This window comes from Oryzias melastigma, linkage group LG19 (genome assembly GCF_002922805.2).
Source record: "Oryzias melastigma strain HK-1 linkage group LG19, ASM292280v2, whole genome shotgun sequence".
Lineage (NCBI taxonomy): Eukaryota > Metazoa > Chordata > Actinopteri > Beloniformes > Adrianichthyidae > Oryzias > Oryzias melastigma.
Window position 1 is genome coordinate 2,241,234 of NC_050530.1, and position 22,554 is coordinate 2,263,787.

A 22,554-nucleotide genomic window follows, 5' to 3' on the forward strand; every position below is an offset into this window, starting at 1 on the left:
CCACAGACATTCTGGGTGTTTTTTTTTTTTTTCTCTGAATTGCTCACTTGTGATGTGGCAGCTTTAATTAAATGAACACATCTGAGGGGAAGAGGCCTGTGTCATTCTCCGTGCATAATTTAATACTCAGACAAACACACAACAATGCTGGAGAGCGGGTTTTTTTGTTTTTTCCCCTCTGAAAGGCTTCAGTTTGACTTTTGTACAAATGACTAATAAACCTGAAGAGTCTGGCACAGAGGCGGAGGGGTGGAAAAGGTCCTGCTATTGATTAAAATGCTGAGTGCATTAACGCTAAACAAATAATAGCCGTGGGGAGCCTCCTACGTCGCACCTGCGGTTTGTTGTTGAGTGTTTAGAGGAGCGCGGAGCCAGGGAAGGCCCAAAGGAAGACGAGTGGAAAGAGCAGCGAGGAGACAAGGCCGAGGCGTCTCGCCGGATTAGTTGGGAAAATTGCAGTGATCGGTCAACGCGCAGCTATCAGAGGTGACGCCTGATGAATATCCTGGAGACAGGGCCGCCCTTATCAAGAGCCGGCTTTAATTGAAAGCAGGGACATTTGGACTTGGCCTCTGCGCCGCCGAGCGGGCGGGGAAGTAAAAGCCCTGCTCCTCTTCCTCGCCATAAAACAAATCACCCCCCCAGCAGATGCGGAGGTAATTATTCTCCCAAGCAGCTGTCATAAATATTAACGGTTACAGCCTGAACGGTGGAGCGAAGGATGGAGTGAAAGAAGAGAGGGCAATAATACCAGGAAGAACAAAAAAGAAGGGGAAGCTTGGGTGGCACACGACTGAATACAAACTAGGAGGAGGGACTGAAACAGAGAAGAAGAAGAAGAAGGGATATAGCGAATTTGGTGTTGCCGTCCAGACAATTTAATTAGATGTCACCCCAGGACAGAGCAGCTGGATAGATTGGTTCCAAGTCTCCTTGAAAGAGCAAAGCAGGAGTATTTGTTATACGTCAGGTGCTATCACCCGCTCACCACACTTCAGAAAACACCCGCCTCCTAAATTCAAAGAGAAAACAGCTGAACTGCATTTCCACGGCGTTACAAAATCCTCTCTGCATTTTCACAGGAGGTTAGTAATATAAAAAAATATTTGACTTTAATTATGGGGCAAATGTTTAACCCCTTAACACCACAGATGTAGATGGTGACATCTAAATAACACGCTCCTTGACATACCGTAACTCTTCGGCTATTTTAAAGGGGGCGGGGGAGGGTAATGCCCTTGCTCTACCCTCCCCCGCCCCCTTTTGACCCGCCCTCACTGGCTGAGCAACTGCTACCAGCCCCCCACATCACGTAACTAATTCAAGAAAAAGAAAACACGTTTTTCAAAATGGCAGCTTTCTTTTTGTTTTGTCTCCATAGCAACCATTTAATTTTTTGGTCACTTGAGAGTGACGAAAAGGTCTATGTAACTTTTATAAGAATCCTCAAAAGTATTTTTTTGATTTCCTTAGCAACCAAGGATAATGCTTCTTTTCTTTTTAATTCTCCCTTTTTATTTAAAGTGATGGATGTAAAGGGAGGAAAGTTAGTTGCTTATGTTTAACCCCTGCACTATCTTATGGGGTCCAAATGACCCGACCCATATATTGATGTGTGATCCCTCCCATAAAGATGGACAGGATCTTATGTCTGTCACGGACACCAGTGAAGATAAAAAATCCTTGAAGAAAAAAAACAGTTCAGAACATTGTCTTGTGGGGTCCAGATGACCCCACTTTTAATGTAAACATGCCTAGAATAGCACAAGGGTTACATATTTAAGCAAAAGCAAGTTAAAAGGCTTAAAATAAAATTAATTTAGCCACAGGCAGCGTTGTAACCCACCCCCCCTCTCGCCAGGTGTGTGGCCACTACAGACCCCTCCCCCCTCTGTCAAAGCCACCCTGGTCATAGCTGTATGAAACAAATTCAGAAATAAAAATAATCTTTTTTTTTCAAAATGGCAGCTTTTTTCCTATGTTTTATCTCCATAGCAACCATTTCATTTTTTGGTTGAGATTGAGGTTGACGAACAGGTCGATGTAATTTTTAGAAGAATCAGCAAAAGTAAATTTTTAGATTTCCTTAGCAACCAAGGTATTTAGCTAACTACACCCAAATTCCTAATATGTTCATATCGTGTGTCATATCGTTTCATTCAGCTTAACCTGGGGATTAATGTGTTGAATTTTCACAATATTCCGGTTAAAAAAAAGTGCGAGCAACACGGGAATGGAATTTTTACTAACTAGCTACATTAACACCGTTCAAAATCTAGAACTTATAAAACAATATTTTTTTTCCCATCCAAGTAGCTTTCCAATGATGAAAATTCCTAGAAGGGCTTTAAATTTATGACTTATTCTTTAAATTCAAGATGGTGGCCTCCTCTTGAGGAAGATCGCCCAATCAAAAGTTTGTCTTTTTCCAAATTTGACACCCTGCCACAAAATGGCCGCCAGACCATAGCGCCTATGGCCATCCCATAATAATTTCAAAACCTCCGTTTCATATGTTTTTTTTTTAGTTTCGTTGGTGGATTCTGATTTTTTTTCACCCCTTAAGAGATTGTTTGTTTTCTTGACCGTTTTGTTCTGTGTGATGTCATCATAAAATTTTAGTGTTTTTTTTCAGTACTAGCGGAGGTCAAATTTCACTCAAAGACCCAATAAGAAAGAAGAACTGTTGAGACCATCTGGTTCTGGAAGTCCTGGACTATTGCGTGACATAACTAAAAAAAATACAAAAATTGGGGCTTGGAGAAACTCCAATGCGACGTCTTTGTCCTCACCTGCACCAGAGCCTCCTTCATGGCCCCCCAGTTGGAAACCCTCCAAGCGCACTCGAGCACCAGATAAGGGTTTGAGTGTCCTTTGGACTGGCCGTATTCAGTCAGCGGCTCCCACTGATTCAGCTCCTTGGAGCAGCTGTGGAGGAAGATAAATGAGAAAGATCTCAGGAATTGAACAGCTTCAGCTGTTGCGACATATTTGTGCGTGTTTCCGATGTCGTACCGTATCCAGTGGTCCTCCCACAGCTGGTACTCGGTAAAAATGGCGGGGGAGATGTTGCTTTTCTCGTGCTCCTTTCTCGCCTTTTCCATTGCTTTCTCGTAGCTTTCTTGGGCCTAAAGGCACAAAAGTGCTGTTCAATGGAAGTCACATTTATAAGGTTTAAATTTGAATGACTGGTGGGGAAGGAAACGTACCTGTTCGAAGAAGCCATGCTGCTCGTAGGCGATGGCTGTGGCGGTTTCGGGGAATTTGCACCTCTTCTGCCATAAGCCCGCCCACATGTCCTCCTCCTGGAGAAGGGAGTACAGCTCTGCCAGGGAGTCTAAAATCTCCTGAGGAAAGACAACACCATGAAAACGTGCTGCAAAGCGAGGTGCTGCGTGGCGGGCGGGAGTGGGCGTGCCTGCTGCGGCGGCGTGATGCTCTCCTGCTCGTAGAACTCGGTGCTGGGCTTGGGCTTGCTGTGCAGGCTCAGGCCCTTCTCGAAGGCCTGCTGCTCCAGCATGAGGGTGGAGCGCAGCCACAGGTTGTGCGTCTTGCCCAGGTACTTGAGCACGCAGGGCCGGATGGGGATGGGGGGCACGCACTGGGACATGGCCTCCACGAAGCAGTTGAGGGCGCTGGGCTGGCAGTCCCTCTGAGCCTGGTGACTGCCGCTGCACAGGAAGGGACTCATCTCGCCGGACAGAGCCTGAAACGGAGACGCAGACCGACGCTCGACTTTAGCAGCAGAGCGACGATATGTGGTATCGATGAAGGCATTTTGTTCCATGCAACATGACGCCATCTTCCAGTAAAGAGAGCTGCGACACAGGAAAAGAGAGGCGCGCGACGGCGAGGAAGAAGTCTGGAAACAGATGAATTGTCTGAAGGCAAAGATGTCCTAAAACACCAAAACTGGAGCTGAAATACTAAATAACTGTAATGCTACCTTCACACTATGCACCACAAGTGTCAAAGTCAAGGCCCGGGGGCCGGATCCGGCCCTCCGGGTAATTCTATCCGGCCCTCCAGATCATTTTATTTTATTGTTATTAATGACCCGATGTTATCTTGTGCTTATTTCTAACTTGTATAACTTTGACAAATTATAATTTTATGGAGAGAAAAATACTGAAAGTTATTTAAGGTTTAAGTTGATTTATTCTGGAATAATATTCCTGTCTTTTTATTATTCATAATTGTTGTTAAAAAGTTACAGTTTTAAAGTTTTAGAAAGATTTTTTAGGCTAATTTGGAGTTTAGCTAATGTTTCATTTACATGCTAGCTGTTAAAAAATTAAATTAGGCTCATTTTAAACGTTCTTTAGGCTAATATTTCAGCTGCATGCTAGCTGTTTTGGCTAATTTATGCTTGGCTAACCTAGGATAATTTGGCATTCAGTTAATACTTAATATAATTATATGAAATATAATAATATATTAATAATATAATATAAGCTGGCTTTCAGCTTCAGCGTTTTCAGCTATCAGCTCCAATGTTTTTAGCTATTAATTTCAGCATTTTCACTAGCATTATCACAGGTGATGCTATACATCTAGTTCATAATTATGTTAAAAAGTTAAAGTTTTGTTGTTTAAAAATATACTTTTAGAGTGTTCAATAAAAGTTTAAAAACTGTCTAAAACTACAAATTAATTTTTTAAAATATTTTACATAATTTAAGCATCTAGAACATAGAAAAATGAATATTTCTTGAGTGAAAGTAGAGGCTAAGCTGATTTTGAATTAAGAAGTGAAAGATTTCCCTCATTTAAGATATTTTGAGAGCATATTTGATAAGAGAAGGTCCAGATGGACGGTTCATATCACGGAGGTTAAAGGGTTAAAGCTTTTGGATGTGGACAGAATGGATTAAAAGGAGGATCACAGTTCAGCTCTCTGAAAATCATGACTGACACACACACGGATGTTTTAGTAATGAAAAGAATTTACACTGAACAGAAGGGAGGAATTTAGTTGAGGATAAAAACTAAGAAACATCTGTCCTTGGAAGAATCAGAGTTTCTGTCATACATGTGTAACATAATTCAAGTAAAAAAAAGGAAAAAACGAGTGATTTCAATCCCTCTTAGATGAAGACATGATGAGGATTTTACAGGTGGCTGCATCAGACGTTTGAGAGTTCAATCATTTTAATTCAAGACCACTAGAGCTGCACCTGAAACTCCTCACACAGCTTCTCCTTCAGCGTTCAACGCGGTTTTTAGCATAAATGAATCGAATTAATTTATGCTCATTATAAATTAATCTAATTAATTTATGTTTTTGGAGAGAAAAAAGAAGAAGGTCAAATTAGCTTCTTGTTCAAACTCTTTGATACTTCCAAAGATTTGAGATATTTGATCAGGTTTGAAGTTTTGTTAACTTAATTTTTTTTACAACTTTTTCACAACAATAGAACAGTGGAGATTATTTTTCTCATCAAAATAAAAAGTAAATAAGGAAATTATTATTAAAATGAGTCTAAATCCTTTCTAATAAAACTCGATAATAAAAAAAAACTTGATTTAAGACTCAGAAACTGTTATTTTTGCTTCAATTTTAAGGATAAATATTAACAATTAAAACTGGCATTCATGTTGTTTTTTTAAACAATAGTTTTGATTTCTGTCTTAAGGATAAGTGTTAGTTTTGAGGATTTATTAGGTTGGACTGAGTATTAGGGCCACCAAAAGGAAAAATAAATGAAATTACAAGATTAAAAGTTGTAACATTTATGAGGAAAAAACTTGTAAATTTACAATTTCTTTTCTCATAAACTTACATAATAAAATTTCACAAATTTACAAGGCTTTTTTCTCTTAGATTTACTACTTAAAATCCTATAAATTTACGTTTTTTTTTTCTCTTATGTTTACGACTTTAAATTTAATAAAATTAAATAGTCAATTTTCCGAGATTTAAAGTCGTAACAATGTGTTACAATTAATTGTGCTACAATTAAGTTAATTATAACTCAAAAAATACAAACCATTTGCATAGAAAATGCAAAAAAATACTTATTACTAGACTTCATAACATTTAATTTGAAGTAAACCTATCCAACAGTTACATTTTTATTAAGATTTTGATATTTTGAACAATTTCTTGTAATGTAAAATGACTCATTGGATACACAGATAATTTAACTACTTTCAAGTCATTTGTTACAGTGTAGTTTGAATTAGTCAACCTTAAAAAAAGACAAAAACTAGTAAAGATGTAGAGTTTTAGGGACAACAACAGCGAGAGGCCGACTGAGGAGGACAGAGGAGCTTCGTGTTCTCACATGCTGCTGTCTGTCAGAGAGGATCTTCCACAGGCGAGGGAACAGCTGCACCCACGTCCTCTCAGCCAAAGGTGTGGAGATGTGGCAGAGCTGAACCAGGGCGTTGAGGAGAGCCCCCGTCTGTGGGAAAGCAGCGGAAAAAGGAATGGGTCATAATTGCTCATTTTTGTCATTCCAGTTGAAAATTGTTTGTAGTTAATAAACTCCAATGAAAATGGTGTTTAAGCTTGTTTTCATGGTGGAGGACACAAAGAAAAATGAAGCTTATAATTTAATTTCTGAGTTTTTCTTTATTCAAATTGTTGTGATTCAGTTTGAAAAAGTGTTTCTGTGATGTAGAAAATGTGCTGTGCAGGTAACAAGCTCTCAGGAACGGGGAGGGAAATAGTGGGCGGGGCTGCAATGGTCCCGCCCACAACTCTGAGGCAAAGTTCAGAAAGTATGTCCTTGAAAATGAAAGATTTTTTCTTAATTTATGCTAAAAACGAAACAATAATAACACTTAAAATAGATAAAAGGTGACTGGAGTGGGGCTTTGAAAAGATGAACGAAAATATCGATTTGATGAAATATCGCAATACTTTATTCGGCAATACTTGTATTGTTTTAAGATACTGCCAAGGCGATATTTAATTAATTATTTAAAAGCAAACAAGTAGTTTAGTATAATTTTTTTCCCACTAAAATATTTCCTAAAATACCAAAATAGAAGGAGCATGAATTTGCTTGAATAAAAGCAACTTGTTTATGAGTTCCAGTTCCAGTCTTAATGTTCTGATAATTAAATAACATGTATTTTACAATTTTACTTTTGTGAAAAACCTAATAATATTAAGATAGTTCTTGAGTCATAATTAAAAAAAAATAGTTAAATATTGTTCAGTACTATCTTTGGATACACTGGGATATGTATCGCATTATGATACATGTATCATGATACGATACGCATTGTGTATTGTAATACATGTGTCCTAATATGATACGTTTTGTGTATTGTGATACACGTGTCATAATACGTTACATTGCGTATCATGATACAATACGTATTGTGTACTGTAATACATGTGTCATTATACAATACATTTTGTTTATTGTGATACATGTATCATGATACGATACGTATTGTGTTCTGCGACTTGTGTCATGATGCAATACATATTGTGTATTGTGATACATATCTCATGATGCGATACATATTGTGTATTGTGATACATATCTCATGATGCGATACATATTGTGTATTGTGATACATGTCACGATGCGATACATATTGTGTGTATTGTGATACATATGTCATGATGCAATACATATTGTGTATTGCAGACACATAAAACGCATCGTATCATGATACATGTATCACGCCTAATGAATCATGATATGACGTGTTGTGTATTGTTATACATGTGTCGTGATACAATACATTTGGTATCATGACACGATATGTATTGTGTACTGTGATAAATGTGTCATGATGCGATACATATTGTGTATTGAAAACACATATGTATCGTATCATGACACATGTATCACGACTAATGAATCATGATATGTGTCGTATCTCCAGACTCCTGCCAATACACACCCCCAGAAAAGAGGGATTTCTAAAGCAACAATCTGAGCTTTCACAGAGTAATTCCACCGCAACAATTCCATAACCTTACCTTGACCTCCCGTAACGAGTCCAGGAACTTGTCGTGTCGGTTGGTGAGCATGTGCAGCTGGTTGCCCGTGTCCCTCTCAGCTTGCTCCTTGGTCTTGGGGATGGCGGTCTGGTCCCCTGGTGCTAATTCTATATCAATCTCCACATCCTGCGACGGGAAACAAGGGAGAAACCTCCAGTCCATTTGCAGAGCATTGGCATTTAGCTCGTTTGACGGACTAATTGCTGTTTAAAAAAGAGCTTTGCATGACATTAAGAGAGTGCCGCCTCTTGGTAATTGAAGATTAATGGTAACACATCCAGATTCCACGGATAAATCCTCTAATCCGTCCACAGATTGAAGTATAAAACACTTTTCTAATGGGATCATTTAAGACAGGAAGTGGCCCACCTCCTCTTTGGTCTCACTGTTCTCCCTCTCACGGAGCTCCTGCTTCACGTGGGTTGCCATGGCGAAGGCCGCGCGGTCATGGCTGTCGGCGAGGTTGATGACGTTGGTGATGGAAGGCAGCATTGACCCCTGACAGCTGGTGCCGATGATGGTGTTTCGCTCGCACACGCCGAGCAGCAGCTACAACATAAAGAACCGACAAATAAAACACCAGCAACAAACTTCACTTATGAAAGTTAACATTTTTAAACACTCCTCACCTCGATGCACTGCTTGATCCAGAAGTGGTTGCCCATCGCCTCCCAGTTCTGAGAACAGCAAATGTAAAGCAGCCTCTCGTAGACGCGGCGCTTCATGGAGGCGTCAAACACCTCGAAGAACTTGGCCCGGATTAACGGCTGAGTGCACCGAAGGCCGGACAGGAAGGCGGGCTCCAGCTTGGATGTGATGTCACTTCCTGAGAGGCTTTCATCCCTAAATATTTCATGTAAAAACAACAAAGGTTAGATCAAACCTGATGCTCATTTATAAATACACTTTTTCATTTCAGCTTTTATTTCCATCATGAGCGGTAAAGTTTAATCTGACAATATTTACTTGAAAATTTAATTAAAAAATGCCACTTTGGTCCCGTTTGGACCGGTGAGTGAAAATATTGTCTAAATTAAAGCGGTTTGTAGCCTGAAAGGAATGGAGACTCCAGCTCTAGATGAAATGTATCGCCATGGTAATGAATGAATACAAAACAATATCGTCATTTATACTCTGACGAAGCTTTTGGGGATTACAGAAAAGAAGGCAGGATGAAAGGATCGCTGCTTTTTCTGTCCATAGTCGAGCCAGTTTTCTAACAAGAATTTGTTCCAGAAAAGCCGGTTTATCGTTCCATTATCATCCCCAGCTCTCCATCAAGGCTTTGCGGTGAAGATCTGTTGATGTGATGAGCTTATGGGGCAGACGATGAACGGTGCATCGGGCTGATTGAAGAGGATGGTGAGAGTTCAGAGTCACTTGCACTCTGTCGACATTTAACATTTAGATGGAAATGTTGAGTTGCGTTCACACTGGACGCAATTCCGTGTCAAGTTTCAATGTTAAATCAATGTACAGATGCAAACTGGGTGATGGACGCAGCTACGGCCACTCAACGTAAAGATTATAAGAAAAGATTAAACTGGTGAGAAGAAAGCTACAGACTGTCCTGGTTACTGTTGGGCGTAGGCAGGATACACCCTGTTGCAAAGGACAGGGTCCGGCAGACCAAGCGAGAGGCACCCCCCAGGGGGCCAGCAGAGCTAGCAAGGTATGCTGCCCTGGGGCTGACAGAGGCAGTGAGGTCCACTGTGGAGGGTCCAGCAAAGCTAGCGAGAACCACTCCCCTGGGGCCCCGCAAAGCTAGCTTGGTCCGCCACCCGAGTCTGCCAAAGCTAGGGTGCCCTGGGGCCCTCCAAAGCTTGCGAGAACCACCACCCTGGGGCCCCATAAAGCTAGCGAGCACCGCGTCCTTGGAGCCCCACAAAGCTAGCTAGCAAGTACCTCCACCCTGGAGCCCCACGAAGCTAGCTAGAGAGTGCCCTCACCCTGGAACCCTGCAAAGCTAGCTAGAGAGTGCCCTGACCCTGGAACCCTGCAAAGCTAGCTAGAGAGTGCCCTGACCCTGGAACTCTGCAAAGCTAGCTAGAGAGCTGTGCCACCCTGGGGTCCCACAAAGCTAACGAACCCAGGCTCTGGCAAAGCTAGCATAACGACCGCCCCTGGCCTGGGGCCCCACAAAGCTAGCTAGCAAACGGTGCCACCCTGGGGCCCCACAAAGCTAAAGAACCCAGGCTCTGGCAAAGCTAGCATAATGACTGCCGCTGGCCTGGGGCCCCACAAAGCTAGCTAGCAAACGGTGCCACCCTGGGGCCCCACAAAGCTGACAAACCCAGGGTCTGGCAAAGCTAGCATAACGACCGCCGCTGGCCTGGGGCCCCACAAAGCTAGCGAGCTCCGCCACCACCCAGGGTCTGGCCAAAGCTAGCGAGTGCCGCCACCCAGGGACCGACAGGGCCAGCAAAGTCCAGGAGCCAGCAGAGCCAGGGGGCCAGGAGAGCTAGCGAGCGCCACCACCCAGTCAGGCAGAGCTAGCAGGCTGTCCCGCCCCGGGGTCGTCTATAGCAGCCGGGATCTCTTATTTTCAACAAGACTGTAATAAATCGATCCTGCAGTTTTATTTTTCCCCTCTTAGGTTAACGTGACACAGAAATTCTTTAACCTGGGCCTTAGTAAGACAGAAGTTAAAATGGCCGTCATCCAGGCGCAGCTCCTACATTAAAAGGTGAAACTCCCGGTACTGCGAGCATCTCTGAACGATCTGGTGAACACGGCGACGTTCTTGCCAGCACATATGTAGAGTTCTCCAAAACTCATAAACCCAAGCTACTCGCTCAACATCATCCAATTTGACATGCGGCAAAGGAAGGGCGGCCGATGCAGATTTGACGTGTGAATTGCGTCTGGTGTGAATCCAGCTTGAAATATCAGACCAACGCCCTTTTCTGTGTGAATTTTAACATCTCTCCATCTCTCCCACACCTGTTCTCCCCGCCTCGACCTCCTGACCTTCATCCCTCCTGCCAAAGCGGATTCAAGGGCAGCCCGCCGTCAAGCCCCTTCCCCATTTGACCATGTGATGAATGGCAGTAATTACCTGTAGACGTAATTAACCAGGTCCAGGAACTGGGCATTTAACTCAAGTTCATCAGGGAAACGCTTCTCAATGTAGGTCATCATCTTCACCAGCAAGATGGATTTCTCACGCAGGTTTGGCATCTAAGGAGGGAAAAGAAACACGGCGTGAAACGAGGAAACAAGCCTTCACATTCTGCAACGCATTCCTACAGCTTAGGAAGAGCGAAAATCTCTGAGGGTTTTATGCTAATATCAACCTCCCCGGATTAAAAAAAGAAAAAGTGCTTTGGTTGTTATTTCTCCCGAAACTTTAAAAAGAAGAAAACAATGCTGAGTCAGTCATCAATTCACACCTGCTCCGGGTATCGGAGACAGAATCTGCTGAATCGAGCGTTCCCATTGGAGGCTTCCTTCATCTGTGAGCGACCGGGAGAGTCGGCTCGGCTTCCAGAACTTTCTCACCTGGTTGGCGGCCATGGGGGAGTTGTTTTTCACCCACTCCTCCACGATCTTCACGACGGCGCGGAGGATTTTGGGGTCGGGCGACTTCTCGATCAGAGAGGTGAGGATGACCTGGATGAAGTTCTTCCTCATCTCCATGCTCATGACGGACAGCCGGGTCTTCACCAGGTCCAGACTCAGCATTATCAGCTCGCTGGTCACTATGGAGACACACACAGACTTCAACTAACCAGCAAAAAGGAAACTCGAATTAAGTGCTACAATTTTTGTAAAGCAAACAATAACGATTGCTTTTTGTAAGACTTCCTAGAGTTCTTCTGCACCTTTTTGCTCGGAGAACAATTGTTTTAATTTATTAACCTCATGAAAATAAGTTTATAGTCCAAATTCGGTCATCTTTTGATGCATTTTTAAATAATTCCCAGTGGTCTTTTAATTATAATGATGCAGTTTCTTTGTCTTTTTAGGACATAGTTTCTGCAGAGCGGCAGGAGTTCATTAGAAATGTACCTATGAGGGCGGGACTGTTGAGATGGAGAAACCACGCCCCCTGCCCCTCCCCTTTCTGCTGCTGAGAGCTCTATGTGTACATGTTCTCCTGCTAGCTTACAGCCCCTCACAACCAAACATTAGCAGCACCACAAATATGGCGAGCAATATCATATAACCGCGATGATGCTAGTGTGAATGCTGTAAGCTGAATTTGGCTGCTGAAGATGCTGAAATTGATTGCTAAAAACACTGAGGCTGATAGCTGAAAACGCTGAAGCTGATAGCCAGATAAAATATTAGTTAAATGCTAAATTATCCTAAAAAACAAACAAAAAAAGCCTGTTAGCCAAAACAGCCAGCATGCAGCTGAAATATTAAACTCTAAATTAGTCTAATAAACAGAACAATCCTAAATTAGCCAAAATTGCTAGCATGTAGCTGAATTATTAGCTAAACTCTAAAAAAATGAAAAGAAAATCATAAATTTGCCAAAATAAGTAGCATGCAGCTGAAATATTATATAAAATACAAATTAGCCTAATAAACTGAAAAATCCTAAATTAGCCAAACTAGCTAGCATGTAGCTGAATTATTAGCTAAACTACAAAATAGCCTAAAAACCTTAATAAATGTCAAAATAGTCCAAAAAGCTAGCAGAATGCTGTTATAACTTTACTACACTCTGACTCCATATAATATAAAGTAACGACTAATCAACTATTAACTATTAGTTGTCAACTATTTTAATAGTTGATTAGTTGTCGATTAATCGACTAATCTTGGCAGTCATAGTTCATAATAACACCTAAACTTGTTTGGAAGACTTCAAAAATAAACTGATATTTCACAGATGTACCTCTTTAAATTGCTTCAATATCAATAAACCCAACAAAAATGAATCCAGATAAAAGACGCTCCAAATAATAAGGATGTTATATAAGGTTTTTATGTGTGTCCTATAGGAGATCTAGTCATCTACAAGTGGGTGAATCGGAATGGAGCGGAGCTGGAAGCTTAAGGCCCGCCCTGAGTATTTGTGACATCACAACTACGATCTTTTTCAAGCTGCATTTTTTCATCTGCTTCTCAATCACAACAATTTTAATGAGAGACTCAGAAATGTAATTTTAAGCTTAATTTTCTTTGAAAAAATGTCCTCCATCATGAAGAACTTGTTTAAAACACAATGATACCCAACAATAATAATCAGAAATCTGCCAGCAAGAGGAAGTTCAGTTGCTTTGATGGCAGTGATGTAAAGAATATTTGACGCTTTTGTGGATAAAACAGATTTAAAAGTTACCATTTCTATGTTTACGACCTTCACAAAAGAAGCAGGTGTTTTCCTCTCAAATCTATCCGCAGACGTACCCGTGCTGGTCTCCGTCACCCCCGGGTTGGCCTGCTGGGGGCTCAGGTGTTCCCGGACCATCTTCTGCAGCGAGCGCATGAACACAGAGATGAGGCGATCGATGTAGCTGGCGTTGTAACTGCAGGCGGACTTCAGGATCATCAGCGTTCCTGGAAGATAAATGAAGGGAAAAAGGGGAGGAAGGTGAATGCAACAAGAAAAAAAAAAAAAGTGTCAAAGCGCACGTTCTTTCTTCAGGGGAGGTTAGCAGACATACAGCTGCTGCTCATTCTTAACACTTGACGAAGTATTTGGAGTCATTTTTTTACTGCAGCAGTGACAGGAGCTTGAATGAAAGATGTTGTACTTCAAGATGTTAAAATGTAAACCTCTAGCATGAAGGATGCATCCGTTTAGTGATGCATCAGAGTTCCAGAGAGGAGATATATATATATGTATATATATAGGACAAGCTGGACTCTTACCGAAAAGCTGCGTGGGGTTGGTGTTGCTCGTAGCTTTTTCATAGTTGGTGAGCCCCTCGTAGATGACTTTCCCCACCGCCGCATACAGACACTCCAGCTCCTCATACTTGGACGCCACGTTGGACGTGCCTGGACAAACGAAACAAAGTTTTCATCAAAAAATGTAGGAAATCTGTCTTTTTTTCAAACTTACTTCCAAGTTTCTCCTGTTTGGGTGGAAAGTTTCCATTTTGCAAAAAAGTATCCTTAAGATTATTTAAGAAATGACTACAGTAGCTGGAACATTTTCCTCAGGTGTTCCCAGAACTGGTTACATTTTCATAAAGATTCAAACTCAAGTCTGGGAATGTTTGCAGACAAATACATCAATGACCTTTTTGCTTTTGTTTAGACAGCTGAGACGGTGGATACATTTCACCAACAAAGGAGAAGTCTTCTGGTTTCGCTTAGCTTACTTGGTTCAGTGGGAAAGATGCTCATGAGGCGAGAGAGGAGGGAGTGGACGGCCCGCAGAACTTTGGTGTTCCCGCAGGTCATGCATGCGGCGATGCCTCGCTGCAGCGGCTTGAAGTGGGCCAGTATGGCGGGAGACTGCAGCACGGTCAGCAGGAAGGAGAGGATCTCCAGTCCGGTGCAGATGTTGGAGATGTTGGCTTGTGCTGGCTGTTCCTGAGAGCGTAAATGAGATCCGGTGGTTAACCAAACCGCCCAGTTTTAATCAAAGCGTCATTCGTATTACTCCACTAGTGGTCGATTCACTTCCAACAAATAGCAAGAAATATTTTGTTAATTTCTTGTAGGAAAAGTCAGAGACAAAACACTCTTATCTAGTTCATTTTTTCCTTAGTGGATCTTGGATCTGGAACAATTGTCCAATCTAGGGTAAGTTGTACAAAGATAAAAATGTGATTTTGTGTACGAACATAAAGCAGTAAAGCACCAATTAGGGATGTGTTTTGTCAATAATACAAATATATAAAAACAGAATATAATAAAAATGTTCAGCTTTTTCAGGACATTACGGCTTGTATTTCTGGTATTCATAAAATATGAGCAAAATATGCCCAAAGGAAATTAATGAGTCTTCAAATTTAACATTTCAAGTAGATTGCCGACAAGCCTTTAAATATGTTCATTGAATATGCTTTTATCTTTTATTGCAATTTTCAAATAAGTCAGAGCTTACTTAATATTTTAGCAACATGCTAAAAAAAATTGTATTTATTAACTACTGGGGTTTTTTAGGCTAATTTTGAGATTAGATTCTTTTTAGCAACAGTTTAATGTTTTTGGCTAATTTATTAACTACTGGGGTTATTTAGGCTAACTTAGAGTTTAGCTTCTTTTTTAGCAACATGCTAACGTTTTTGGCTAATTTGTTAACTGCTAAAGTATAAATAGGCTAACTTAAAGATGAGCTTTTTTTTGGCAACAGGCTAACATTTTTTGCTAATTTATTAACTACTGGGGTTCTTTAGGCTAACTTAGAGTTTAGCTTCTTTTTTAGCAACATGCTAACGTTTTTGGCTAATTAGTTAACTACTGGGGGTTTTATAGGCTACCTTAAAGTTTAGCTTCTTGTTTATCAAAATGCTAACGTTTTTGGCTAATTTATTAACTACTGGGGTTCTTTAGGCTAATTTAGAGTTTAGCTTCTTTTTTAGCAACAGGCTAATGTTTTTGGCTAATTTGTTAACTACTAAAGTATATATAGGCTAACTTAAAGATGAGCTTTTTTTGGCAACAGGCTAACATTTTTTGCTAATTTGTTAACTGCTGGAGTTTTTATAGGCTAAATTAGAGTTTAGCTCATTTTTTAGCAACATGCTAACGTGTTTGGCTAATTTATTAACAACTAGGGTTCTTATAAGCTAATTTAGAGTTTAGCTTCTTTTTAAAGCAACATGCTAATGTTCTTTTTCTGCTGAGGTTTTTATAGGCTAATTTAGAGTTTAGCTAATATTTTAGCAACAGGCAAACATTTGTGACTAATTTAGTTTATTGAGGATTTTTGGGCTATTTTGGAATTTAGCTAGTATTAAATCATCAAGCTAGCTTATTAGTTTAATATGGCATCTACCAAGGTTTCTTTGGACTAATTTGGAGCTCAACTCATATTTAGGAACACACTAATAATTTTTGCAAAATTGGCATTTAGGATTTTAAGCAATTATTTTACAAATTTTTCAGAAATTTAGGTCAACTTCAGCACTCTATTATAGTTATTTAATGAAATTTTCAGTCTTTTAGCAAATATGACATTTTGCAAATAGCTTTTGAATTTTCAGCAATAAGCTTCAGCATCTTCAGCGACTACTTTCAGCAAAAATCATTCACACTAGCATTATTGCAGGTAATGCAACTTTTCTAGTTTGCTATATCTATACCCTCTATCTTCAAAAAATTCCCACAAGAATGTGTAAAAAACACCAAAAACTACATTTTCATTGGCGTAGGACTCTAATGTGGAGCGTTTTTTCCTTCATGTAAAACAAGCCGTCGTGATAGGAGCTTAATCAGAAATCAATAGCCTAATTTGTCTAACCTGCAATCAAGGTTTACAATGATAGGGCCAGAAGGATCATCTCGAACAGATCCATGGCTCTAACCTCATCTAATGAACAAGGTAGCTCTTGTGATAAGGTTCCTGCTAGACATTAGGGTTGTATTGATTTGTATGAGCAGAACCGGCGCTCGTTCTGGAGCTCTTCGGATGGAGCACGAACGCCCAATGTGATTAAGTTTGGGATTTTCTGCATGTTTGTGCGCGTCTCCTCTTACGCTCCTCACCCGACCCCCGTCAGCCACTCTCCCCGACTCTTAATCACTGCCATGCCAGTACAATGAGATAATAAAAGGTAATCCGATTTAGAGCATTGTTCATTAGTCTGAGTAAGACGGCTGAGCAGGTAGAGCGAATTCCCGAGGGGCTGGAAGAGCGTGCATCTGCATAAGACCCTCGGAAAGGCTTTTTTCAGTCAGACCATCCCCAGCGGGACGTGAAAGCCGGGAGAGAAAGGCCCGGCCGATGGAGCGATCCCCGAAAGAGAACAAGAAACGTGCAGGAAAACAACCAGCTCGTGCCGATAACCTTGTCTGAACAAAGACGCCACGGAAACGCCAGAGAGACGAGCGCGGGAGCAAAAGATGGATTCAGGAAAGGAAAGATGAAGAAGGGAAGTGGTTAGACACCACAAAGGCCAAGAGATATGCAGAGAGGCAGGGTGGCAGTGGATGAACGAGGGATGGAGATTGAATGAGAAGGCACAAACCAACACGGACCGACCCTCGTTATCTCCCCACTGTCATTATTTTGCCATTATTGCTGTTGGTGCTTCACTTTGTGTATTACAGATAATGGACAAAGGACTCGGAGGAGATAAAGCATCCACTCAGGCGGAGCTTAAGCCTAAAACTTTCCCGGGAACTTTAGTTCGGTGGTTGGGGCTTCAGAAAACATCCGGAATTTCTTTCAAACTTTGACTTTAATCAATCTTTTTATCAGATTCATTTATAATTCATTAATACTGGTTGAAAACAAAGGGGATTGTGGGAATTGAATGAGTAATATGACAGCACTAAATGAAACTTTTGAGCAAAGGAAATTCACATGTCACTGTTAAGTCAATGTACAGACGCGATCTGACATCTTGAGGTGTGATTTGAGAGTTCAAAAATCTAAATCAAGGACTCCGCTTTGGGCACATTTTTAGTAGGGATGGGCGATTCATCGGTGATAGTATCGATATCAGACGATATTTTCATAATTTGAGATTATCGGTATTTGTTGGTCTCCAAAAATTCCAGCAATTACCAGTCTTACGTGTGCGTCGGGGGAGGGGTTTGTTTGGGGTCAATTTAGGATCAGCCTAAAATGAACGAAAAACCAAACATTAAATTTGAAAAGAAGTGAACATTTGAAAACACGACATTGTAAATTGATTTTTTTGTTGAAAATTAGTTTTAAACTTGAAGGAATTAATACAAATTTGAGAATAAAATTTTGATTTTAAATAAAATATTTTAGACAAAAAAAATTATTGAAATTTTGAAAATAAAATTTTAAACTCCAAAAACTAATTGAAAATTTGAAAATAAATTTAAAATTAAAAATGATTATTATATTGTAAACTTGAAGGAATTATTGAAAATTTATAAATAAAATTTTAAATTAGAAAAAATTATATTGTAAACCAGAAATTATTACAATTTTGAAAATAAAATTTTTAATTAAAAAAATATATCGTAATCTTGAAAAATTTATTAAAAAATTTTAAAAGAAAAAGAATTAATATCTTATAAACTTGAAGGAACTACTGAAAATAAAAAAAAAAGTTAATTTAAACTTTAATTAAATAGAACATTTTTAAAATGTTGACTTACATTGTCGTGTTTTCAAATTTTCATTTTTTTTTCAAATTTACAATCTGGTTTTTCATTCACTTCAAGATGATACTGAATTGACCCCATAGGTCTGAAGGGGCTTTGGCTGTTTAAGCAACACATTCTTGTCATATATGGATCTATGGTTTGAGCTCCCTTCGCGTGTCGTTCGGGGTAACCCCAGCTCGTAGTTTTCCAACGGGCTTCCTGTTACTAATAAATCAGACGTCCCAAACCCACTACCAGTGCCAGAAACGGTACCAGTCTGAGACCTGCTTGGTGCTGGGACCTAAAAAAATGCATACACTAACTTTGATTCATTCCGCTTTTTTATTTTCTGATTCTAAAGGAAGTTTTATTTTTGAAAACTAGCAGATTTAGTTCACAACATTCGCCTGTCATGCTGCGTCACGCGAGTTTCTTTTGTAAAAAGCGGTCATTAAATATTGAAGCAAAGTTTATACTAATTTGGATCATTTCTATTTGGGATGTATGTTAGTACTGTTTGTGGAAATGTGAAGGTTCTAGCATTTCTAATATAAAAAAAATAAATTTTGAACTCAGGGTCAAATAGTTCAGAGGAGCTGAATCTTCAGCCCATCAACATTTAACACCCCTGGCATTGCAGAAAAGAGGTGCAACAACATAATTATAACACATTTTGCCATGTCGGTGTTTCCTCAACCATCAGGTGCCGTCTTACCACGGTCATTAGCAGCTTGTCAAACCACTGCAGCTTGAGCTCGGCGCGGGGCCACATGTCAGGCCGCAGGGTGGTCTTCATCAGGTTAACGCAGCGGCGGGACAGCAGCTCCCCGGGAGAGCCAGCCACGTTGGTGCTGTCGTTCACCTGGTCAAAGGGAGAGGGGGAAATTTGGTATCTATGGCAACGGGCTTTTATCTCAGAACAGAAGGCAGCTCTGGAGAGTAGAAGGAGAATCATCCATCAACAGCTGATGCAGCAGCATCCTTCACATCCTCCAGCACATTCTTGGCATAATCCATGGATTCCTGGAAACTGATGCCAGGTTTGGTTTTTGACTGATATTTATCCCCCAGGGAGGGCAGCGGTTTTTTTTTTTCTGATGACACTAGTTTGGTGTCACAAAAGACGACTCAGAGATCAAGATTGAACAGGCGGCGATAAACTGAGTAAAATACAGAGATGGTTGGATGAACATTAAGAATGAAAAATAAGGTGTGCCAGGTGAAAGATTAAGATTGTTTCTTCACTTTTGAGAAGATTTTATTAAGAGCAGGTTTGACCTTTAAACCACTTAAAAAGGGCAAATTTAAATCATATTCACTTTTTTGTATCCAATTTATTGCAATAAAACCTAAAATTACCCAGAAATTATCATAGAAATACTAAAATTGTCCTTTTTTTCCACCAAGTTTCAGCCAATATGAACCTAAAACTGTGGATTTTTTTAATTACTAATTACAACAATAGCAGATATTGTGGGGATCTCACCTGGCATGCAATCCTGATGAGGAAGTTGACGACGGTGTCGGTGTGCTGCTTCTCCACGGGCTTGTTGAGGAGGTTCTCAGCTCCTGGCATGGACTGACTGCGGCCAAACACCTGGAAACAGAAATATGAGAGAGCTTGAAAAGAAAAGAACGTCCAGACTCATCTATAGCTTCTCACCTTAAGTGATTTGATTACTGAAAAGCTAAATCTAAGTTAACCTCAGTGAATTCTACTCAGGACAGCTGAGAAGTTGGAGTTCATTTAACACGAGTATCTGGATATAGGATAGGGTGTGGTTACAGCAAGAGGTCAGTCTTTATTTGTTGTATTTATTTTCTTTTTTATCAGTATTTTATTGTATTATAATTGATTTTAGACTCTTTTGACCCCAAAAAGCATGATGTAATTTTGTCTGCAATGCAGTTATATGAAGGGCAAAGTGACATTAAAAGCCTCAAACAACTCAAGGAAATAAAGGCTAAATGTCCAGATGAAAGCTTTAAATTTCATCAACAAATCAGAATTATCAGGTTTTTTAGAACAAATTCCCAAAATAATTGTATCCATAAATGTCTTTTACCCTCCCCGTTAGACCACAGATCCCCAAACTTTTTCTTGTGAGGGCAAAAAATAACCTAAAAACTGAAAAAGTTTTAAATTAGTCAAAACAGCTAGCGTGTAGTTGAAATATTAGCTAAATGTCAAATTGGTCAAAAAAAAAGGAAAAATTACTAATTTTACTACCTTAAAGTTAAAACATTAGCTAAACTCCAAATTAGCTTAAAAACTGAAAAAATGTCTAATTTAGCCAAAACAGCTAGCATAAAGCTAAAATATTAGCTAAACTCCAAATTAGCTTAAAAACTGAAAAAAACCTGATTTAGCCAAAACAGCTAGCATAAAGCTAAAATATTGGCTAACTCCAAATTAGCTTAAAAACTGAAAAAGCCTAATTTAGCCAAAACAGCTAGCATAAAGCTAAAATATTGGCTAAACTCCAAATTAGTCTAAAAACTGAAAAAAATTTCTAATTTAGCCAAAACAGCTAGCATAAAGCTAAAATATTGGCTAAACTCCAAATTAGCTTAAAAACTGAAAAAAGCCTAATTTAGCCAAAACAGCTATCATAAAGCTAAAATATTAGCTAGACTCCAAATTAGTCTAAAAACTGAAAAAAAGCCTAATTTAGCCAAAACAACTAGCATGTAGCTGAAATATTACCTAGACAAAAAATAACCTAAAAACTGAAAAAGTTCTAAATTAGTCAAAACAGCTAGCGTTTAGTTGAAATATTAGTTAAATGTCAAATTGGTCAAAAAAAACGAAAAGTTACTAATTTTACAATTTTAAAGCTAAACTCCAAATTAGCTTAAAAACTGAAAAAAATGTCTAATTTAGCCAAAACAGTTTGTAGGGCCAGGCCAAATATGGAGGAGGGCCGGATTTGGCCCGCGGGCCATAGTTTGGGAACCCCTACTTTAGACCACCAAGCTTTTTCCACATAGGGAAGTGAAGACGTGGGCAGTACATGAAGGGTTAAGAGATTCTTGGGGCCTGTTAATTACAACAACACTCATTTGCCATCTGATTAGTCGCTGCTTGAGCTCACCGTGGAGGCTGTGCCGGCCGCAGTGCGGAATCTCTTAACGTCCTGACCGGCGGCAGCGGCGGCTGCTGCATCGAGGGACAGCCCCCTCTTCACAGCTCCCCCGCTGGTTCCTTCACCCGCCACTGCCTCGCCCTCAGACTCCGGCTGCAGCACCAAAGGAAGATGAATGAGACATTAAATTAGCTGAATGGACAGAAATCGTGTTTGTATGCATCTATGTACAGAATATTTTAGAATCATTAAGGATAGAGTTAAAAAATGAAAACATTTTAGATAAAATGGGACAACCCTTTCTTGACTTCTCCAATCTCCATCTAGCAAGATTCTGTTGCATGTAAATAGCTTTATTTCTATTGACTGAAATTGCGCAAATTGTATATTAAATTTTCCTTATGGAAACACAACAATTTTAACAATTTCAACATAACAATCCATGCATGGGCCATATATTGTTAAAGATTCTGAAGGTGGTGTTGCCTTCACCTGCTGGTCTTTGATCCTCTGTAACTCCCACTTGATTACCACCTCCGCCAGGTCCACAGCCAGCTTCCTCTGCTCGATCGTCACACTGGGAGTGAAGCCCAAGCGCTGCATGGCACTGATCATGTGCTGCACCAGGTGATGGCGGACGGGATAGTAAACCTTCAAGACAGAGGTTTGGGTTTACATGAAACTGTAAACCTTTATGATGAAGTCAACTTTAACGTGTTTTAAACTGCTCAAGTTATATATATACTGTATATACATACCTACATACACACACACATGTGTGTATATACATATATATATACATACATACATACAAATATATATAGTATATATGTGTGTGTGTGTGTGTGTGTGTGTGTGTGCGCACACACATATATACTGTGTATATATATATAATATATATATATATATATAAATATTTATATAGGGCAGGGGTCAGGAAACGAAAGGCATCTGCGAATATGCCGAATCCGTGAATAAAGAAACGCGAATATGCGGTATTCCCTCAATTATTTGCGGTTTCGCGGATTTCGCTGATTTTCTTTTCAGTCACGTGACTCTTCCAGTTTATCACAAAAACTGACATCTCAAGATGCTTGCATGAAAAAAGAAAAAACTATGTTGAGCAATACTCTAATGTTCTTTAATAAATGTTTAACAAAGCAGGATCAGAAGTGTTTTTGATGAGTATGGATCTGGAACGGGCATTCATCTGCCGCGGGGATTAGACAGAGAAAGGGGGTCTTAATATTCGCGGATGTGTCAGGTTCCTTGCTATAAGTACATTTAATATATATATAT

The 22,554-nt window shown here is 39.9% G+C and overlaps 1 protein-coding gene across 3 annotated transcripts in view; it reads right to left on the reverse strand.

Moving 5' to 3' along the window:
- The window catches only part of LOC112153956 (transformation/transcription domain-associated protein), a 118,663-nt gene that overhangs the window by 52,031 nt on the left and 44,078 nt on the right, over nt 1–22,554 (reverse strand). For all 3 annotated transcript variants that reach the window (XM_024284442.2, XM_024284441.2, XM_024284443.2), the window contains 17 exons: nt 21,748–21,906; nt 21,265–21,408; nt 19,656–19,766; nt 18,885–19,031; nt 14,254–14,467; nt 13,799–13,927; nt 13,334–13,483; nt 11,471–11,670; nt 11,028–11,149; nt 8,599–8,812; nt 8,339–8,518; nt 7,949–8,095; nt 6,288–6,407; nt 3,419–3,706; nt 3,210–3,347; nt 3,016–3,128; nt 2,793–2,928 (listed from right to left, as the gene is read on the reverse strand). In XM_024284442.2, coding sequence (XP_024140210.1) covers nt 2,793–2,928; nt 3,016–3,128; nt 3,210–3,347; nt 3,419–3,706; nt 6,288–6,407; nt 7,949–8,095; nt 8,339–8,518; nt 8,599–8,812; nt 11,028–11,149; nt 11,471–11,670; nt 13,334–13,483; nt 13,799–13,927; nt 14,254–14,467; nt 18,885–19,031; nt 19,656–19,766; nt 21,265–21,408; nt 21,748–21,906 — 2,712 coding nt within the window. The remainder of the gene's footprint in view (nt 1–2,792; nt 2,929–3,015; nt 3,129–3,209; nt 3,348–3,418; nt 3,707–6,287; nt 6,408–7,948; nt 8,096–8,338; nt 8,519–8,598; nt 8,813–11,027; nt 11,150–11,470; nt 11,671–13,333; nt 13,484–13,798; nt 13,928–14,253; nt 14,468–18,884; nt 19,032–19,655; nt 19,767–21,264; nt 21,409–21,747; nt 21,907–22,554) is intronic.